Genomic DNA, 19245 nt, shown 5'->3' on the forward strand with positions numbered 1-19245 from the left:
AAAATAAAATGGAGTCTTAGAAGGAGGGAAAAATCAAGATGGAAGATATATAGATAAAAGCCAGAAATCTTTGCATTACTTGGTTTTTGGATTTGACTTGGGAACCATATAAATATTTAATATAATTATAAAAACAAGATTAAACTAAATGCAGAAAGCAATCCCTAAAAATAAAGAGCTAAATGAAATAAATGAGCCCAATGTGTGTGAGTTGGTGGCCTAACCATGCAGAGAGGAGTTGTTTCAAGTGGCTTAAATACATAAAAATTTGACTGTAGATTCCTAATTATATATGTATGCTGGAGGCAAATAACTTTTCTGTAATCATATTCTTAGCCATAATATTGGTATTGTTTTCTGAAACTATTACATATTGTAGAAAAAAGCAAACAAGTAGCCATATTAATGTTGAGAATTCATATTTTTAGCAAAAGAGATACAATAAAATCAGACAAAGACATAACAAGAAAACTATAGACCAGTGTCCCTTGTGAGTTTTGATGCAGAAATTCTCAACAAAATACTAGCAAACCAAATTCAGCAACGTATAAGAAAGATTATACACTATGACCAAGTAGGATGTTGCAGGAATGGAAGGCTGGTTCAATATATGAAAATCAATGTAAATACATCATATTAATAAAATAAAGGACAAAACTGACATGATCATCTCAGTAGATGCAAAAAAAAAAAGCATTTGACGAAATCCAACACTTCTTTTTCCAGGATTAAAACACTCAGCAAACTAGGAATAGAAGGGAACTGCTCCAAGCTGATAAAGTGCTTCTGTGAAAAACCCACTCTAACATCTTACTTACTGGTGAGAGACTGAATGCTTTTCCTCCTAAGATCAGGAACAAGATAAGGATGTCTGCTCTTGCCTTCTGTTTAGCATTGTACTGGAGTCGCTAGCCAAGACAATTAGACAAGAAAAAGAAATAAAAAGACATCTACATGGGAAAGGAATAAGTAAAATTACCTCTATTTGTAGGTGACATTGTCTTGTACGTAAGAAATTCTAAGGAATTTATACAAAATTATTAGAACTAATAAATGTGCTCAGCAAGATTGCAGGATGCAAAATTAATATACAAAAATCAATTGTATTTCTACACACTTGCAAAACAAATTGAAAGTAAAATGTACATTTACTAGCCATTTTTCCAGAGAAGATGTACAAATGGCCGATAGACATATGAAAAGATACTCAACGTCATTAGTCATTAAACGATAAGGAGATACCACTTCACACTCACTAGGATGGCTATAGTCAGAAAGGTGGACAATAGCATGCATTGGTGAGGATATGGGGAAATTGGAAATCTCATTTCACATTGCTGGTGGGAATGTGAAATGGTGTTATCACTTTGGAAAACCATTTGATAGGTCCTTACGAAGTTAAAGATGGAGTTGCCTTTGACCCAGCAGTTCTGCTGTTTGCTATGTACCCATAGAATTGAAAACATGTCTACATAAAAACTTGCACATGAATGTTCGTATTCATGTATTATTCATAATAGGCAAAAGGGGGAAACATCCCAAATATCCATTAATTGATGAATAGATAAATAAAATGTGGTGAATTCATACAATGGGCTATGATTCAGCTATGAAAAAGAAATGAAACATTGATGCATGCTACAACGTGGATGAACTTTGAAAACATTACACTAAGTGTGGCCAGACACAAAAAGCCTCAAATATGAATCCATTTATATAAAATGTCCAGGATAGGAAAATCCATGAACACAGAAAGCAGATTAGGGATTGCTAGCAGCTAGCTGGCAGGAGGGGAAGATGGGGAATGACCGCTAGTACACACAGGGTTTCTTTAGGAGTGATGAAAATGTTGTGGAATTAGACAGTGGTTATAGTTGCACAACTCTGTGAATATATTAAGAACTACTAAATTAAGAAAGAGTAACTTTTATGGTGTGTGAATTATATCTCAATACAAAGGAGATACAATATAAAATTAGAGTTCAGTAAAACTCAGTAATTCTGTATGTTAAATATAAAATTTCTGCTTAAATTCGTAATGTATTGTTTAAAATATATTTGCACCAGCCTGGGCAACTTAGCGAAACCTTGTATCTACAAAAAAATTCAAAAATTAGCCAGGCACGGGGTGGCGTGCGCCTGTAGTCCCAGCTACTTGGGAGGCTGAGGTGGGACAAACATGAGCCTAGGAGATGGAGGTTGCATTGAGCCTAGATTGTGTCACTGCACTTCAGCCTGTGTGTGAGAGTGAAACCCTGTCTCAAAAAAGTAAAATAAAATATATTTGTAGTTCTGACCACTGGAAAGGCATAGAAACTATAACCAACCTAGGGGTAAGGAACACCCTTAGTGCTCATATTGCAGCGTCCGAATGGTGATATTGATGATATTAAGGATTAAAGGTTCCTTGGCAGAATGGCTGATTCCAGGTTAGGGCAGGAAATGTGCAAGTTAAGTCTGGGGAATCTTTTCATATCTTTTATCATAAAACAAGGAAGCTATCAGTACTCTGGTCATGTCCAAAAGACTCAGGAGTCAACCTGAGAAGACTTCTTTTGGCTAAAGATGGGTTTATTTGGGAACCAGTAAGAATAAGAACTGCATTGGATTGAAACACATTAATTATGTGTCCATTTGTGAGTTAACATAATTGACCATCTTTGGAGGATGCTAGGTAACCAACTCATTCTAAAGACTTGTAAAGAATCAAGAACTTAGCCTGCCTTTCCTATACTTTGGAGTGAACAAATAGTTGATGTGGTAAATTTTTCTCTATAGAATAATTTCAGCTGGTAAATGAAGATGGAGTAATAGAATTAGAATGTAATCATTTTTCAAACTCCTGATGAAATAAAATATTTAGGCATCGATTATCACAAAAGGAAAGACAACTGGACACAATGTGTCTCCTAAGGGATCCCTGTACCACCATCTTTGAAGAGGCTGTCAGAATAGCTTATTGAATTAGGTCAAGCTTATAGATCTAACTAGCAGTTTACAAGAACTAAAGGGGGACCGAGAGAGGAACAGTTTAAAGGATACCACAGAGATGCAAGCAGCAAAATGCAGACTGTGGGGACTCCTATAGGATAAATGGCCCAGTTTCTTCAACAAATAAATTGAAGGGGGAAAAAAAAAAAGGAGGGCATAAGTTTATGTATAAAAGAGACTTAGGAGACCCATGAGCTGTACGTAGTATGTGGACCTTGTTTTGATCCTGTTTTAAACCAACTATAGAAAGACATAAGATCAGGGAAATTTGCACACCAACTAGATATTTGATGATATTAAGGAACAATGTTAATTCTTCTGGGTGTTATAATGGTATGAAAGATGCACAAGGGGCAGGGCCTTCCACCCCTAAGCTTACCATGGTGGAGACTAGAGCCCAGGGAGAGAAAGAGGAGGGGCTGAACCATTGAAGCCCAGTTTATTCTTCCAAACTCATGGATAAATCATTTCTCCTCTATTGGAGAGGAATGTGTAATAGGAAAAAACAAACTCACAGTTTTTCCCTCTCTATTCATACATGCAACACAGAATATTTCTGTGACCAAATGTGCGGGGTAGGGAGAGGGGCTCCCCCAACAAGCAATTCTCCAACACCAGCCTGCTGTCCTGTGATTCAATTCAATTCTGACACTACCTGCCTGGAGTTAGAGTCAGATCCCACAGGTAAAGGGCTTGGTCCCACAAGATTATCCCTCACCCCTCACCTTCAGATGCCATTTGCAAATCCAGGCCTGGGGTAATTCTGACCAGTTGGGTGTAAATTGGTGGTTCCCCTCCTTGGATTTGATTATCTGCCAGAGTGGCTCACAGAACTCAGGGGGACACCTTCACCAGTTTATTATGAAGGATATTAGAAAGGATACAAATGAACAACCAGATGAAGAGCTGCATAGGGCGGGGTCTGTGGGAAGGACCTCCCACGTTCTTGTGGAGGCCTCATCACATGGACATGATTAATTATCATCACAGTCTCCAGCTGCTGCCCCCTTCCTGGAGGACGGTGGGGTGGGGCTGAGAGTTCTAAGCTTCTAATCATGGCATGTTCTTTCTGGTGACCACCCTGCCTCCTGGAGCCCACCAAGAGTCACCTCATTAGAACAAAAGATGCGTCTGTCACCCAGAAAACACCGAGAGATTTAGGAGCTCTGTGTCAGGAACTGGGGTCAAAGATGAAATATTAGAACATAAGATTTTCCTGGCACCCCTGTTGCTTAGGAAGTGACAAGTTTTAGAAGCTCTGTGCCAGGAACCAAGGACAAAGACCAAAGTCTGTAGTTCTTATTATAAATCACAATATCACAGCTGGACAGAGAGGCCAGAGTGTTACTGAAGGGCTGTCCTCCACATGAAATCACGACTATTCAAAATCAGGGAGGTCTTTTATACATATCCCTGTGTGGTATATATGCAGAGATTAGAGGTACAACTTTGGGATGTCATGTAGAAGTTCCTATGTGACCAAGGTCTCCCTGGATTTCGCTCATTCCCTAACGACTGGAGAGGAAGTGGGATTTGCAGTTAGCCAAACCCTGTGACTGAGTTATCTTGGCATGAGGAGAGCTGACCCTGTCCTCTGCCTCCCCTTGTGTTTCCCTCTAGCTGCAACAGCAAGCGCTACCTGGAGACACTTCCCAATACAAGCATCATCATCCCCTTCCACAACGAAGGCTGGTCCTCCCTCCTCCGCACCGTCCACAGTGTGCTCAACCGCTCGCCCCCAGAGCTGGTTGCTGAGATTGTGCTGGTCGACGACTTCAGTGATCGAGGTAGGATCTGTCCCACCGAGCCTCCCACCCCTGTGCTTCATCTGGCAACTCACCAAAGGGATGGCAGGTTTTCCCTTCTTTAGCAGCGTCAACATAGAGGCCATCATTGGCTGAATGCCTGGACCTTGCACTGTGCACACATTTTCTCATTTAATCCTCACAACTCATGAAGTGGCTGCTATTTTTACCACTGTGTATCTGTTTAGAAATGTATTAACTGGAAAAAAAAACAGAAAACTTGATAAACAATAGCTCAAACAAGTGTAAGGATTCATTCACCTATCTGTCTCTATCTGTTGATTAAATATTGCATAACAAGAGCTCCAGGACTGGTACAACTGGCTGCTCAGAGCTGTCATCCAAGAGCCAGGCTGTTTCTTTGTTTCTGCTTCCTCATCCTCATGGTCACAAAATGGTACCTCTGGCAAGTCTGCCTTTCAGGCAGGAAAAAGGGTGGAGAACAAAGGGCACAAAGCCTTCATCTGTCAAGGTTTTGCCTTCTAATTCAGGAAAGTGTCCTGTAGACTCACAGCCAGATCCCTGACATCTGGGCACCCCTATCTGCAAGGAAGGCAGGGAATGTGAGTGTTTTGGTTTGTGGCCTCTTTGGTGAGTTAGGAAAGGGAGAAGTGGATTGGAGATATCAAGTAAGTCCAGCTGGGATTGCAGTGTCTGGCACACCATTTTACAGACGAGAAAACTGAGACCCAGAGAAGTTAAGTGACTTACCCTTGGTCACAGCTCTCAGATAGTAATGTGGCGACCGAACCATGTCTGTCTGGCCCCAAGCATGTGATCTTAGCTACATCCAGAGCCTCTTAGCTGTGAGTCTTACCCTGTGGAATAACTCTCGGTCTTGGGTTTAAGAGACACAGAGATGGGGCCAAAAGTGAAATCCAAGAAGAAATTGCCCTTCAGCCAGTGGCCTCAAGCTTATTCTTTGCATCAAAGCTTTCACCAATTTGCAGCAAAATTAAGAGAAGCCCTTTCCTCTGCTCACCTTTTTACAGAGGCACTAATAGGCCGTGAAGAGAGGGAGTATGCGTGCACTCCAGAATAATTGCAGCTGACAGTTTCGGGAGCAACTCACCTGCCCATCGCCCCGTTTTAATACCACGCTCTTAATTACACACCTTTAGTACAGAGGCCTCAGAGAGACAGAGAGGGTGTGTGTGTGTGTGTGTGTGTGTGTGTATGTATGTATTTAGACATTTAACTCAGTTCTTACCCGGTCTCTAAAGTCTTCCCTAACTCTTGACATACACTCATTCTCATGCTACCCTTTACATTTCCTTCCCTTCCCTTACAACTTATCACAGGTGAAATTAAAATACGTATTTGTGTGAACATTGGTGTGTTGTGTGCCTCTCCTACTAGACTGTCTATTCTGATTGCAAGGACCACCACATTGGTCCTGTTCACCACAGGTCCCAGCTCCTTAGGCATACAGCAGGTGCTTACTACATGTTTGATGCATGATCAGAGCCTGGTTCTTCAGTTTTCTTAGTGCTTCCACCCTGGAAGTACTAACAGTAAACCTCGAGCACACTGTATGAGATTTATCTGTGTCCACAGAGCAAGGCCTGTGAGCCTGCTGATGGTAGGGGTGTGCCTTCCTCGTCCCGTAGTCCTGCTGTTTGGCAGAGAGCCTGGAAATAGCTATATCTCTGATCCTGGCTCTGCCACACACTGTCTCTGTGACCTTGACCCAGTCACTTCCCCTTGCTGAACTTTAGTTCCCTCTTCTATCAAATGGGATCACAATGGTACCTACGACCTCTTAGGTGGCTGTGACTGTCAAATGAGTTAATAGATGTCTATCAAGTGCTTAGGACAGTGCCTGGTGCAGAGTGAACATTAAAGATAGACATCTGAGCTTGGTATCATTTCTGTTGTGGACGTTACTTACGGTTGGTGTGCAGGAAGGGGAGTCAGGGATGAGTGTACAGAGGTGCATGCACAGGACGGATGTGTGGGTGCAGGTATGTCTTTTCTCTCTGTAGGGAAGAAGATTTTTGCAAACTGTAAAACACTGAGCAAACAGTCTCTGGTCTCATACTCTGCCTAAAATATCTCCCTGTCCCTTCACTCCTCTCTTTATAATAGTAGCCCCCATTTTGGGGAGAAGCTCAATATGCCAGGCCCATATATTCTCTCATTTATTCTTGACAGCAGCCTCTGAAGGAAGCCTTGGGGTCCCTCCTCTCAGATGAGGAGGGCTAAGCAATTCGCCCAGAATCACAGGCCGTGGAGCGCCAGCCTAGGCCTATGGACTCAGCAGGCAGACCCTGGCTCCACTTCTGCCTCTTGCTTCCTCTCTTCTGCTTTCCCTTTCCCAGCCTCCTCTCCCAACCTCATCCTCGTCCCAGTGTGGGCTGCCACCCACAAGCCAAGGGCTCACAGCTGGGCAGTAGAAAGGGAAAAAAATGAGCGAACTGCTCAAGTGATTAATTGATTTTCTGCAGCATAAATAGCCTCCGCCACCTGGGGACAAACACCTGAACCTTCCCTCGGTACGGGCCGCCTGCTCTGAGCAGGCTCCTTGTTGTACTCCTTCTCAGGGCCACAGCAGTGGCAGTGAGGGCTGCGCTCACTCTCTCACACTCCCCAAAGACCCAGCCACAGCAGGGCTCTCTGTCCTGGAGCACAGCACACACCGTGCTCTGTCCTGCCTCGGGATCCTGTGCTCTTCCTCTGCCTAAACGCCCTCTTCCCAGCTCTTCCAATGGCTGGCTCCCCTCATCCCATCGTCATTTAGACTGCACCACTACCATTATTCACCATGCTGCGGTTACATGGCTATTTGTTGAGCTGTTTATTCATTGTCAGTCTTCCCCTACTAGACCACTTGTGGTCTAGAAGGAGGTGATTAGTAAATGTTGGTGAATGAGTGAATAGATGCATGAGCAGGGAGGGAGGGAATGTATGGCAGCTACCCATGCATACAGAAAACCATCACCAGCAGCAGGGCCATCTTCAGCCAGCAAGACAGATGTGGCTGTGGAAGACACTGCAGTTCCTGCAGGGACTGGTGCTGGTCCACATGTGTGTTTTCAGGCTCGGGTCCCTGTAACCTGTTTTTCTGAAGCATCAGCTGCCCTGGGATTGGGCTTGCCGCACTCAGCAGGATCCCCCTCTGGGCACGATAGGGCATCCATCCTTCAGACATGGAGTAAACCAGACCTCAGCCAGATTTGAAAGAAGCATCTCTCCTTGTTCAGTTAGAAAAGAATTTCAAGATCATCTAGGCCAGTGACTTTGTGCCTGCTCCTCAGAGCAGCAGAGGCCCCAGAGAAGTCTCAGGAAATGCTGTGAGGGGTATGGAGAACCACACAGGCACAAGTGGGGTTCAGGTGCCTCTCCCGGCATGATCTGTATTTACTTTCTGAAAAAGTGATCACTGGGGGAGTTCCACTGCTAAAAAAAAGTATGTGAAAACCACTGTGTAACTCAACCTGCTCATTTTACAGATGGGAGGCCCGAGGCCTGGAGCAGTAGGCAGACTTAACCAGGAGCACACAGCTAGCTGGTTGCAGGAGAGGGACAAGACCCCATATCTGGGCCACAGTGCAGCCTTGTCCCCACTCACCTCGGGTGGTTAAGTGACACATCTGCAGAAACGCGTTATTCCTTTCTATTTCCAAGGGCACTTCTTAAGAAATTACTTTCCCTTTGTATTACAGTGTAAACTTTTTGCTAAAAAGAATTCATTATTAAACATGATTAGTCCTGACCTATAGTGGTTTGCACTTCTAAATATCCCAGTTTCCTCAGTGTTGTACCCAGTGGTAAAGATAACAGAATAACCCCCTCCCCTGCCAATGAAGTGTAGCAGTCTTGACAAAGAAAAGGTACACTTCATAAGAAGATCATTCTCTAAGTGCATCAGTTTCTCCAGAGAGCAAAAATATTAATTCAATGTGGTACCATACCCAATCCTAAAAAGATACAGAAGAAAAATAATACCGTCCCATTTCACAGATGAGAATGAAAACTGAGACCCCCGATCGCTGCCCCTTTTTCTCAACCCATCAGGCACCCAGCCCAGAGGAGGACTCCCACCTCACACCCCTCAGTCTTGCACCTCAGCTGCCATGTTTTGCAGCCTGCATTTTTCAGAAAAGCAATCATTATTCTTGTTTCAAGAAGACATTCTCAAGGCGGCTTTGGAAGAAAACTTACTCAGCAGTGATTGTTTTAAAAATGAGATTTGGGGGAAAAAAATTTCAGGATTATGGAGAGGCCTGTCTAAAGTACAGCAAATATGGACCATCCTACAAGACAGATTTCTCTGGGCTGCATTAGCAGAGGCTGTTCTCAGAGCTGAAATTCATAGATGCTAACTACAAGCTAGATTGGCACTGCCTAGCAGAAGGCGTTTTCCTCTGAAAGGAATCCCCTCCAAGATCCTCAGGGCAACTAATTGTAATTCAGCTAAGGGTCGAGACCTCAGGTAGGAGACAAAATTGGAGCAAATGAATTCTTGAAATAAGATCCAGAGCTTTGTGCGGGCAGTATCAGGGACTCAAGTGGAAGCAGAAGCTGACACCGGAATAATCCTGGCTCTGCTTACAAATAGAACACTACACTTTGCCAGGGGTCTCCAAAAGCTCTTCAAATGCATGAGCTTTGCTTGAGGATTAGGAGAACATTGAGGTGTTTTTGCACATGTGGAAGGGAAAGATGGGGGTATAGGCTGGCAGACCTGTCCCTGGGTTGCACTGCCTGGGTGGCATGTTTTTATGAGGAAAAACAAGAGAGGTCTTGTTAATTTGTTTGTTTTTATTCCCTGTCTCCTTAGCCTCTCCACTTTCAAACAGTGTTGTTTTTCCAGAAAAATTAGTTATGTGGTAATGGAAAGAATTACTGTGTTTGGATTAACTAGAGGCTGCCCGGAATGATGAGGTACAAAAGTGACAGGCTGTATGATCTCATTGACAGCATTTTCTCCAGCTCAACTCCCTTTCTACAAACAAACAAACATAGGAAATGGTTCCCAACAGAAGTTCTTAGCAGGTGTTTGCAGAGCTGTTGAAAAGTTGTTGGCAGTGATTGGTGCTGGAAGGAGTATAGACAATGCCGGGCCCATTAGTTCACATGGTAGTGAGCTCACCTCGCCCATGAGGCCAGGGTCAGTAGTCCTCTTCCCATGATGGGCTTATTAAGTCTGACCTGCACTCTCACACCATGCCAGTCATGGGAACACATCACGGAAATCCATTTCGCCCCGTCCCTCTTTGCATCACTCTTGACACTGCCCGATAAGCATCTATTCCCCATTTCTTGTCTTCTCTCGAGCAGCCTTAGTTTGCTTCTGATACCACCACAACTTGTTGGCGTGGCCTTTTCCCACTTACATTTTATTGCTCAGGTTCTTTCACATTTTTGAGTTTTTTTGCTGCTTATTTTGTTTTTCTCTATGTCTGTTCTGATTTATCAAAGTAATTCATATTCATGTATTCAGCAGTATTTGTGACATGACTCTGTGCCACATGCTGTACTTTGTGCTGATATAAGAGGAATCAAATAGGCTTCCCTCGATGGCTCCAGTAGGCCTAGAGGAGGTAAGGGGCAGTTGTAAGACCATGAAACCATGAAATACGTGCTACCTGGTGAAAGTCCAAGCAATGCAGAGTACAGAGGACAACAGGGCCGACTTCCTGGAAAAAATTCCAGCGAAATTTAATCCAAAGCATTGTAGATACTACTCCTTGGGGTTAGGGAAAGGAAGAACATTCCAGGCAGAAAGAGCAGGAAAAGCACAGGCTGGAAGTCGAGGAGAAAATGTGGGAAATGCAGAAAGAGCCGTCCATAACCTTATCACGTGGAGGCAATTAGTATTAATATTTAGGCTTTTTGCCCCAGTGTTTTTTGTTTCAATAGACCTTACTTTTTAGAACAGTTTAGGTTCACAGCAAAACTAAGTAAAAAGTAGGTAGGTCCATGGCCATACTACCCTGAACACACCCAATCTCATCTGAAAGTACAGAGAGTTCTCCACTATCAAAATCTCATACCATAGTGGTACATTTGTTACAATCCCTGAACCCATATCAATACATCATTTTCTCCTAAAATCCATAGTTTATATTAGGGTTCACTCTGGTGTTGTACATTCTATGGATTTGGACAAGTGTATAATGATATATATCTACCATTATAGCATCATACAGAGTAGTTTCACTGCCCTAAAAGTCCTCTGTGCTCCACCTGTTCATCTCTCCCTTTCCCTAAACCCTGGCAGCCACCAATCATTTTACTGTCGCTATAGTTTTACTTTTTCCAGAAAGTAATGTAGTTAGAATCATACAGTATATAAAACCTTTTCAGATTGGCTTCTTTCACCCATGAATATGCACTTAAGGTTCCTCTATGTCTTTTTATGGCTTGATAGCTCATTTCTTTTTAGTGCTGAATAACATTCCATTTTCTGGATATACCACAGTTTGTTTATCCATTCACCTACTGAAGGACATCTTGGCTGCTTCCAAGTTTTGGCAAATATTAGTAAAACCACTATGAACATTTGTGTACAGGATTTTGTGTGGACATAAGTTTTTAGCTTACTTAGGTAAATGCCAAGGAGTGTGATTGCTGGATCATTTGGTAAGAGTATATATAGTTTTATAAGAAACTGCCAAATTGTCTTCCAAAGTGGCTTACCATTTTGCATTTCCACCTGCAATGAATGAGAGTTCCTGCTGTTCCACCTCCTCACCAGCATTTGATATTGTCAGTGTTTTGGATTTTGCCAATAGCTGCTTAGTGGTCTCTCACTTTATTTTCACTTGAATTTTCTAATGACATATGATATGGAGCATCTTTTTGTATGCCTATCTGCCATTTGTAAATTTTCTTTTTGTTCTCAGTATTTTATCATTTCTGTTTTCTTTTTCATACCCTCCCAATTCCCCTCCAGTCCCACCCCGCTGAGGAAATTCAGGTTTGCCATCTGGTATGTATCATCCCAGACCATTCTGCATAATCATACTAACTAACATATAGCAACATGTAATTAAAAAAACTCATGTTTATTGAGCGTCTACTGTGTGCTAAGTGCATTCACTCATTTATTATCACAGCACTATGATAGGTTCTGTCATGCCCAGTGTGAAAACCATAGTGGCCTCAATGATATCAGACTTCTTATTTCTACTTAAAAATTTAATATTTTTGTCCCCATTTTACAGATGATAAAACTGGGACACAAGTAAGTTGCTGATGTGTACTTAGCTGAAAAAGGCAGAGCTTTGATTTAAAACCATCCATTCTGATTCCAGAACCTTTACTCCTAAGCTTTACATGCTTTTCCCCCTCTTTTATTGGGATCATACTGTATACATTACTTTACCACATTTTTTTAAAAGACACATTTATTCAGCATCATGATCAGACTATTACATTTAGCAGTCAACAGCATGGGTGCAAAAAAAAATCAACATTAAAACCCTTTGTTCGAATGCTTTACCCTTTCCACAGAACAGGGACTAAAATAACCTGTTATACAGTTAATCACAAATACAGGCCTTGAGTTTTTTGCCCGCACACATGAGTATCTGTCTAAAACATGTCTTCTTTGTAGCAGCTGGGCTCTGCCACTACTGTGCTTGGCTGAGTTCACAAATCTGATATAACCTGTAGCTTCCTTGTCACTTCTCTGGCTCTCCTCTCCTGCTAAGCTTTGTTTTCTTGCAGTAATTAAAATCTTCTCTCACTGCCATAGCTACTGCTGGTACTGGAACTGCCATAGGCACCTTGGTTTCATGGTTTGGCAAAATATTGGCCTCCACCACCGTAGGGGACAGCACTTCTGCCTCCAAAGTTTCCTCCCTTCATGGGTCCAAAATTTGAAGACTGGTGGTTGTAATTGCCAAAATCATTGTAGCTTCCATCACCTCCAGAATTGCTTCCATCATTACCAAATCCATTAGAGCCATCCCCACTGCCACCATATCCACCACCACCATGGCTGCCACCAAAGCCACCATCCGTGACCAAAGTCATCATTCCCACTAAAACCACCTCCACAACCACCACTAAAGTTTCCAGAGCCACTTCAGCCTCTTTGGCTGGATGAAGCACTAGCCATCTCTTGCTTTGACAGGGCTTTCCTAACTTCACATTTGTGGCCATTCACAAGATAGTATTTCTAAATGACAGTCTTATCCACGGAGTCATGGTCGTCAAAGGTTACAAAGGCAAAGCCCCTTTTCTTGCCACTGCCTCGATCAGTCATGATTTCAATCACTTCATTTTTTCCATATTGTTCAAAATAATCTCTCAGGTGATGTTCTTCAGCGTCTTCTTTAATGCAAGCAGCAAATATCTTTTTCACAGTTGAGTGGGCACCTGGTCTTTGAGAATCTCCTCTTGAGACAGCTCTCTTTGGTTCCACAACTCTTCCATCCACCTTGTGTGGCCTTGCATTCATGGCTGCATCCACCTCCTCCACAGTGGCATAGGTGGCAAACACACAGCCCCTGGGGCGCTTGGTGCTTGGATCTCTCCTTACCACACAATCTGTAAGCGTTCCCCGTTGCTCAAAATGGCTCCTCAGACTCTCATCAGTTGTTTCAAAGCTCAACCCTCCAATGAAGAGCTTCCTCAGCTGCTTGGGCTCTTTAGGAGACTCTGACTTAGACATGATGGCAGTGGGAAGAGACTTTAATGATGCTTCCTCAGTGGCATCCACGGGTAGAAAGCTACAACTTTTTTTTTATGTTAATGTATCACAGCCATCCTTCAGGTCAGTAGTAGAAACAGAGCAAACTCATTTGTCTTTTAATAACTAAATTAATATTCCATAGTGGGAATCTACATTTAGTCCCTTTTTAAGGGCACTTTGTGGAGTGAACCTCCAATCATATACAACTTTGCATCCTGGTTTCTTTCACTTAACTTTTTACAATCCCTTCCCCTTGTCATTGTGAAATGACTACCCATCTCTTTTTCTTTGAGACAATGGTGACATAGAGACAGGAGTCAAGCAAGTCCAGAATATCAGCTGTATTGTTGCAGAGGCTGATCCAGAGAACACAAAATGAATCTCTCTGTACCCGTTTTCTTCTGAATGACTGACCCAGGGACAGGCTTAGCAGGTGTGGAACCATGGCCTCGCTGGCAGGGCAGAGTCGGCCGAAAAGCATGGCACAAGGAGGACAGATAAAGCCAGCCGTGCAGGCACAGTGACTGTTTTTACTTCAGCCTGTCTGGCCTCACCTCCACAACCTCCCTTGGAGGTGAAATAGTTTCCTGCTACTAAAGTACAAGGGCAGGGGAAGTGACTTCTGTTCCAGATGATGAAGCTGAGGCTTGGAGAGATGGTTGGGTGGTGGCCTAAGCTGCTTATCTGCCCTCATAGTCATCTCCTCCTCATTGGGAATTGCATTGACAGAAGGGATTGATCGTCCCCACAGTGGGCTCAGTAATCTTAAGAATCCCACATCTCAAGTATCAGTCTCCACCACTAAGGAAATCTTCAGCCTTTCTTGATTCTCTTCTCCTTTCATATCTTTGACAGCCTAAACGCTTCTCCCTCAGACTCCAAAGGAGAGAATAGCTAAGAAGATTAAAACTGTTACAGAGTATCAATTAGTTTATAATGAGGGAAATCTATAAACATTTTGGTGGATATCTGGTAGAAACACAGGATGCAAGAGTCAATATATCTATGGGATATTTTGTGCATCTTTAAAAAAGAAACAAACCCCAGGATTTTGTGGATCAAGTACTGTATAAATGATTTACTGGAGAGGAAAAAAAAAAAATCAAATAAATCGCTCAGATTGCATCTGAAGCATCAAAAGCTCCGATGTTTGGGAAAGAATTGTTTCTGTAGTGGAAAATAGCTGCATTATATTTTCAGAAAGGTGATGCTTCTATTGACATGGGTGAACCTTCTACATTTTAAAAACTTGGTGCAGTGAGAGTGCGGTAAATCACGGATATTCTCGTGATTTTCTTATGGGATTAAAGTCTAACCTTTTCTACTGTTTTAGTGTTTCTTTAAAAACACAGTGTGGGGGAGTAAAAACCAATGGAACACAAGATTGGGGAGCCTTGGATAATGTCCCCAGGGAGAGGGCAGAGGAACTGCCCCCTTCTGTCATAGTCTTCCTTCAGAAAGCTCCTGGGCCTTCCTGCCAGCTTAGGCCTGATGTAAATTCTTATCTACTCAGGGTTTGAAGAGAGATGAGATTTGAGGCTGAAATAAAAGTATTAGGTCGGTGCAAAAGGAATTGCGGTTTTTGCCATTACCTTTCATAGGAAAAGCCGCAGTTATTTTTGCACCAACCTAACAGTAGGTTCCTTAATAACTAACCTGGTCTAGTGCACACCAGCCAAGTCCTATTCATGTCATTCACATTCTCAAGCTCAATAAGTGGGGAGCTGAAAGTGCTCATTTGCCTGCGTTGCAGAGTGAAAAAAAGCAGTAATAGCAATAATAATAATGGGACACAGCACCTATATAGCACTTTCTATGTGCCAGACACTGTTGTAAGTGACTTAAACACATTATATTTCACTTTGTAGGAAGCCTCTTTATAGACAACATTTGCCTAAAGGAAAAATTCACATTTAGTAGAGCAGTCAAACCAAATCCAAGAGATTCCGCTTCTCTGTGTGCCCCGCTTCCTAAATAAAACAAAAACTTTTAAATATAGATGTGAAATGACTACAGCATGACCTTTGATGTGTGTCTATATGTCTAATAGGTATGTTCTTCTGTTTTCATTATTGTAAATCCTCTAAATAATATTGGTTCTAGGAGGCAAATGAAGCATATTGGCCAAAAAGTAGGCATTAGTTCTAATCTGCTGCCTGACCCCAACCCACGGGCAATCTCCAAGTAAACCCATTGCAAACAGAGATAGTTCAGGGATTCTTCCCAATTTCCTTAAAGAACTTCCAGCCCCTGAAGCTTTCAAGCACATCTTTATCAGACAACCACAACTCCAGAGTCAATTATGTTTCGATCTGAATCTGGAGGCACCTTTAGAGCTATTTATGTCAGAGGCTTAAAATGCTACCAATTTTCATAGTCAAAAATAGGCAACAGTTGACAGCTCTAAAGATCAAGAAGGCCAAATATACACATTTATGTATCATTTATTTATTTCAAATTTTTTAAAAAAAGAAAATTCCACCACTGTACATTAATATAGCATTCATGGGTATTGAAAGTTTAATTTCTTTTTTCCCTCTTTTTCTCTTATTTTACTGTCTCATACCGAAATCTCATGAAAATGGAATTTTTACATCATTATATAGAACAAAGAAATAGACACGTGTTAAGGCCAAAGTAACATCCCTTCTTCTCATGTGATTTAGTGAAGTAAGTTCCTGTAAAGTATTCACAGATGCAGACTGCCTTTTCCAACCTTTGGGGATCCTCATTTTACTCAATTTCTTCGCCTAAAAGACAAAAATGCTCATTCCTCCTAGAATAATAATAAAATTATTTTATTTGCTTACTTTATAAATGCAGACCTCTTCAGAGATGCCCACCTTATTTATAAGCAACCAGGAATCTCAAAATAACCAGTAACTTCCTATCATCTCCTATTTGTCTTCCACTCCTGGACTTGTTAATGAATGAGATTTATTGGGCATTGCTAATAATCTGCAGTGAAGGTGAAAGCAGATGGAATTATAAGGCTATGCTTTCTGTCTAGTCTTCTCAGAAATCGTTTTTGTTTTCCTATATGCTGTCAGAACACATGGTTTAGAATATTCTAAATAATAACCTCACTCCAGTCTCTGTTAATAGAAAACTCAAACTAACAATAACCTTCCCAGAGCCTCCACACCAGCTAGCAGATTTATCTTAACCAGGCAGGAGGAAAGACTAGCCCTGACCCTTCCCAGCACACACGTTCTGCTGCCATACGACAGAACTTGAACTCATGAAGGAATGAAAATGACCTATAAATAGACTTTCTTCCTGAGCGAAGTGATGCCGGATATTCTTTGTAGTAGACACAAAACCCTGTGTCCTTTCTCCCTTTCGGCTGCAGGGAGATGGAGGACGTAGTCATTTTGGTGAACAGCTCCTCACCTCGCACCCAGTGCTTGTCATGCCAGCTGGGTCCTAAGTCCAGATGTGCCTCCGACCAGTCCCACCCCGTCCTTTCCCCATCCCATGAGCCAGTACATTCTCTTCTTGTGTAAACTAGTTGGAGTTGATTTTCTGTCATGTCTAACCCCAAAGCCATAAGTACTGTCTTCCCTTTTGCGGGTTGAGTGAGGATTGAGTAAGGTCCTGCACCGTGACAGGCCGGGCACATGGTCATCATTCCTTCGGTGATGGTTGTTAATGGTGCTGTTGTTATGGTGATGCTTGTTATTATTACTGTTACCTGAAATGCTACGCTACCCTGTCTACCTCAAAGTCTCATTATGGGAATGAGATGAAATTAAAAATGTGAGATTAATGAGCTAAACAATGCAATGAGGACATACAAGAGGGTACTGATTTTCACAGAAGGAAAGAACCCTGAGGAGAACTTTCTAGTCGGGTGGCAGAGAAAAATGTGACCTTCAAAGCAGACGTTCCAAACCTGGAGTGTGCCCCCGCGGTCTCCAGGTCATCTGGGTTCAAGCAATGGCTCTTAACTCTTATCCTTATCAACTTTGACTGAGGAGCTTGTTAAATGCAGGTTACCAGGGCCCACCCACAGAGATTCTGATTCAGTGGTTGTAGGGTGGGCCTCAGGAATCTGCATTCTTAACAGACATCTCAGATTATTTTGATAGAGTTGAAAAGATCCTCGGACTTTCAGAAAACACAGGATTCCAGGCGTGGCAGGTCACTCGGTGTGCTTTGTGATAGATTTGGATAGTGATGTCTTGGAATGTATACCCTGGGTCATGGTAAGTGCAAAAACACATAGCCCTTCTGGGAGGAGATAAGTTAAGATGCCTTCAGCCTTGGCCAGACCCCTGTTTTCTAGGATGTCTTGTCCTAAATAATTGCCTTGCTATAACAGGCTTGTGTGGATTGATGGTCTCACATTTAATTTCAGCCACTATTCATTAATCCTGATGATCTCACTTAAATTATTAAACAGTCATATATTCCAATTTTGAGGGCACTAATTATATCCTTGAGAGGCTGTTATTATCTGGATGATCAGATACACTCAGCCAACACTAGACTGTTTTCTCCTCACTCTTCAGAATTTTATACTTTTTCAGGATTTTTTCAGTTGCCACATGTGTTTTATGTGACAAGATCTCAGAGCTGAGGAGTTATGAAATGTGAGAGCAGAGGTTCTCAAATTTTGGTATGCATAAGAATCACCTGGGAAGAATGTTTAACATGCAGATTCCCTAGGCCCTGTGAGTGTCCAGGTCCTCAGTCTCGGAGGAGTCCAGGAATCTGTGTTGTAACCAGCTTTCTGAGGATTGTGATGCAGCCAGTTCTGGGACCCTGAGCTGAGAAACTCTGCCTTCAGATGTTACTGCTGGTAGAAGCTCTCAAGAGATATTTGATGAGAACAAATACTGAGTGATGAGAACAGTCCCCTCATTTTTCAGTACGGAAACTGACACCCAGAGAGGGGAAAGCTGTCCTTCAAAGCCCCACGGCAGAGACACTGCTGACATCTCTGGCCCGTTGTAAGGATCAAATGAGATAATAGATGGGAAAGCACTTTGGAAAGTATTCAGCACTCTATAAATGCAAGGAGGCACTATTATTTTCAAGTTGAGCCGACCTTGTGACAGAAACGGCTTAGTACTTTCTCTCTAAATTACCATAATCACCTGTTTGAGGCCTCAACCAAGCCCATAACTCTAAATTCACCAGGCATGGAATAAATTCCTCCTGAAATGTCCAATAAAAAAGTATTTTATAGAAGAATGTGCTTGAGGCCCTGCCTGGTCCTCAGTCAGAAGTTTCCTTTTTCTGTTGCCTGGCCCCATCAATTCTGGGGGAAGATCACATCTCCTCCAACCTCGGGTACCTGCTTAAAAAGCCCTGCTTTCCAGCAGGTGGACTTCTGGCCTTTCTTGGAACATATAAAACTCATCCATGAACATTTTTGCCCTCAGAATGCTTCCTCCATATGAGCCCACTTCTAACATCTTTGTGGCTTTGGACATAGGAAAGCTGAAATCAGGGCACCCCAGGTCTTAAAGTTCCTTTAGTTCAGAATACTCAGTGGCTTGGGTTTGCTGCAAGTGTCCTTCGAGGCCAGGTTGCTGATCCTGAAGGCTACCTCTGTGCTTCTGTGTGTGTTTGTCCTGCTGTGTCATGATTAACTGGATAGCTTTTAGGAAAGCATTTCCTCATATTGAATTAGAATCACACTCCTTGCAGGGTTCATCAGTGGGGTCTGCATCTATCCTGATCTTCCCATGACTCCCTCCAGGTTTTAGAAGACTCTGTTTGTATCCAATCCAAGTCCATAAGTTCCCTCCACCACAAAATAAATTTCTTTTTTTTTTTTTTTGACGGAGTCTC

General features: G+C 42.4%; 1 protein-coding gene across 1 annotated transcript in view; it reads left to right on the forward strand.

Annotated features, from left to right (window-relative positions):
* GALNT10 (polypeptide N-acetylgalactosaminyltransferase 10) overlaps positions 1-19245 on the forward strand; it is a 138368-nt gene that overhangs the window by 43229 nt on the left and 75894 nt on the right. The window contains exon 4 of the mRNA XM_011931677.1: positions 4612-4778. Coding sequence (XP_011787067.1) covers positions 4612-4778 — 167 coding nt within the window. The remainder of the gene's footprint in view (positions 1-4611; positions 4779-19245) is intronic.

The sequence above is a fragment of the Colobus angolensis genome, unplaced genomic scaffold, assembly GCF_000951035.1.
Source record: "Colobus angolensis palliatus isolate OR3802 unplaced genomic scaffold, Cang.pa_1.0 Scaffold90, whole genome shotgun sequence".
NCBI lineage: Eukaryota > Metazoa > Chordata > Mammalia > Primates > Cercopithecidae > Colobus > Colobus angolensis.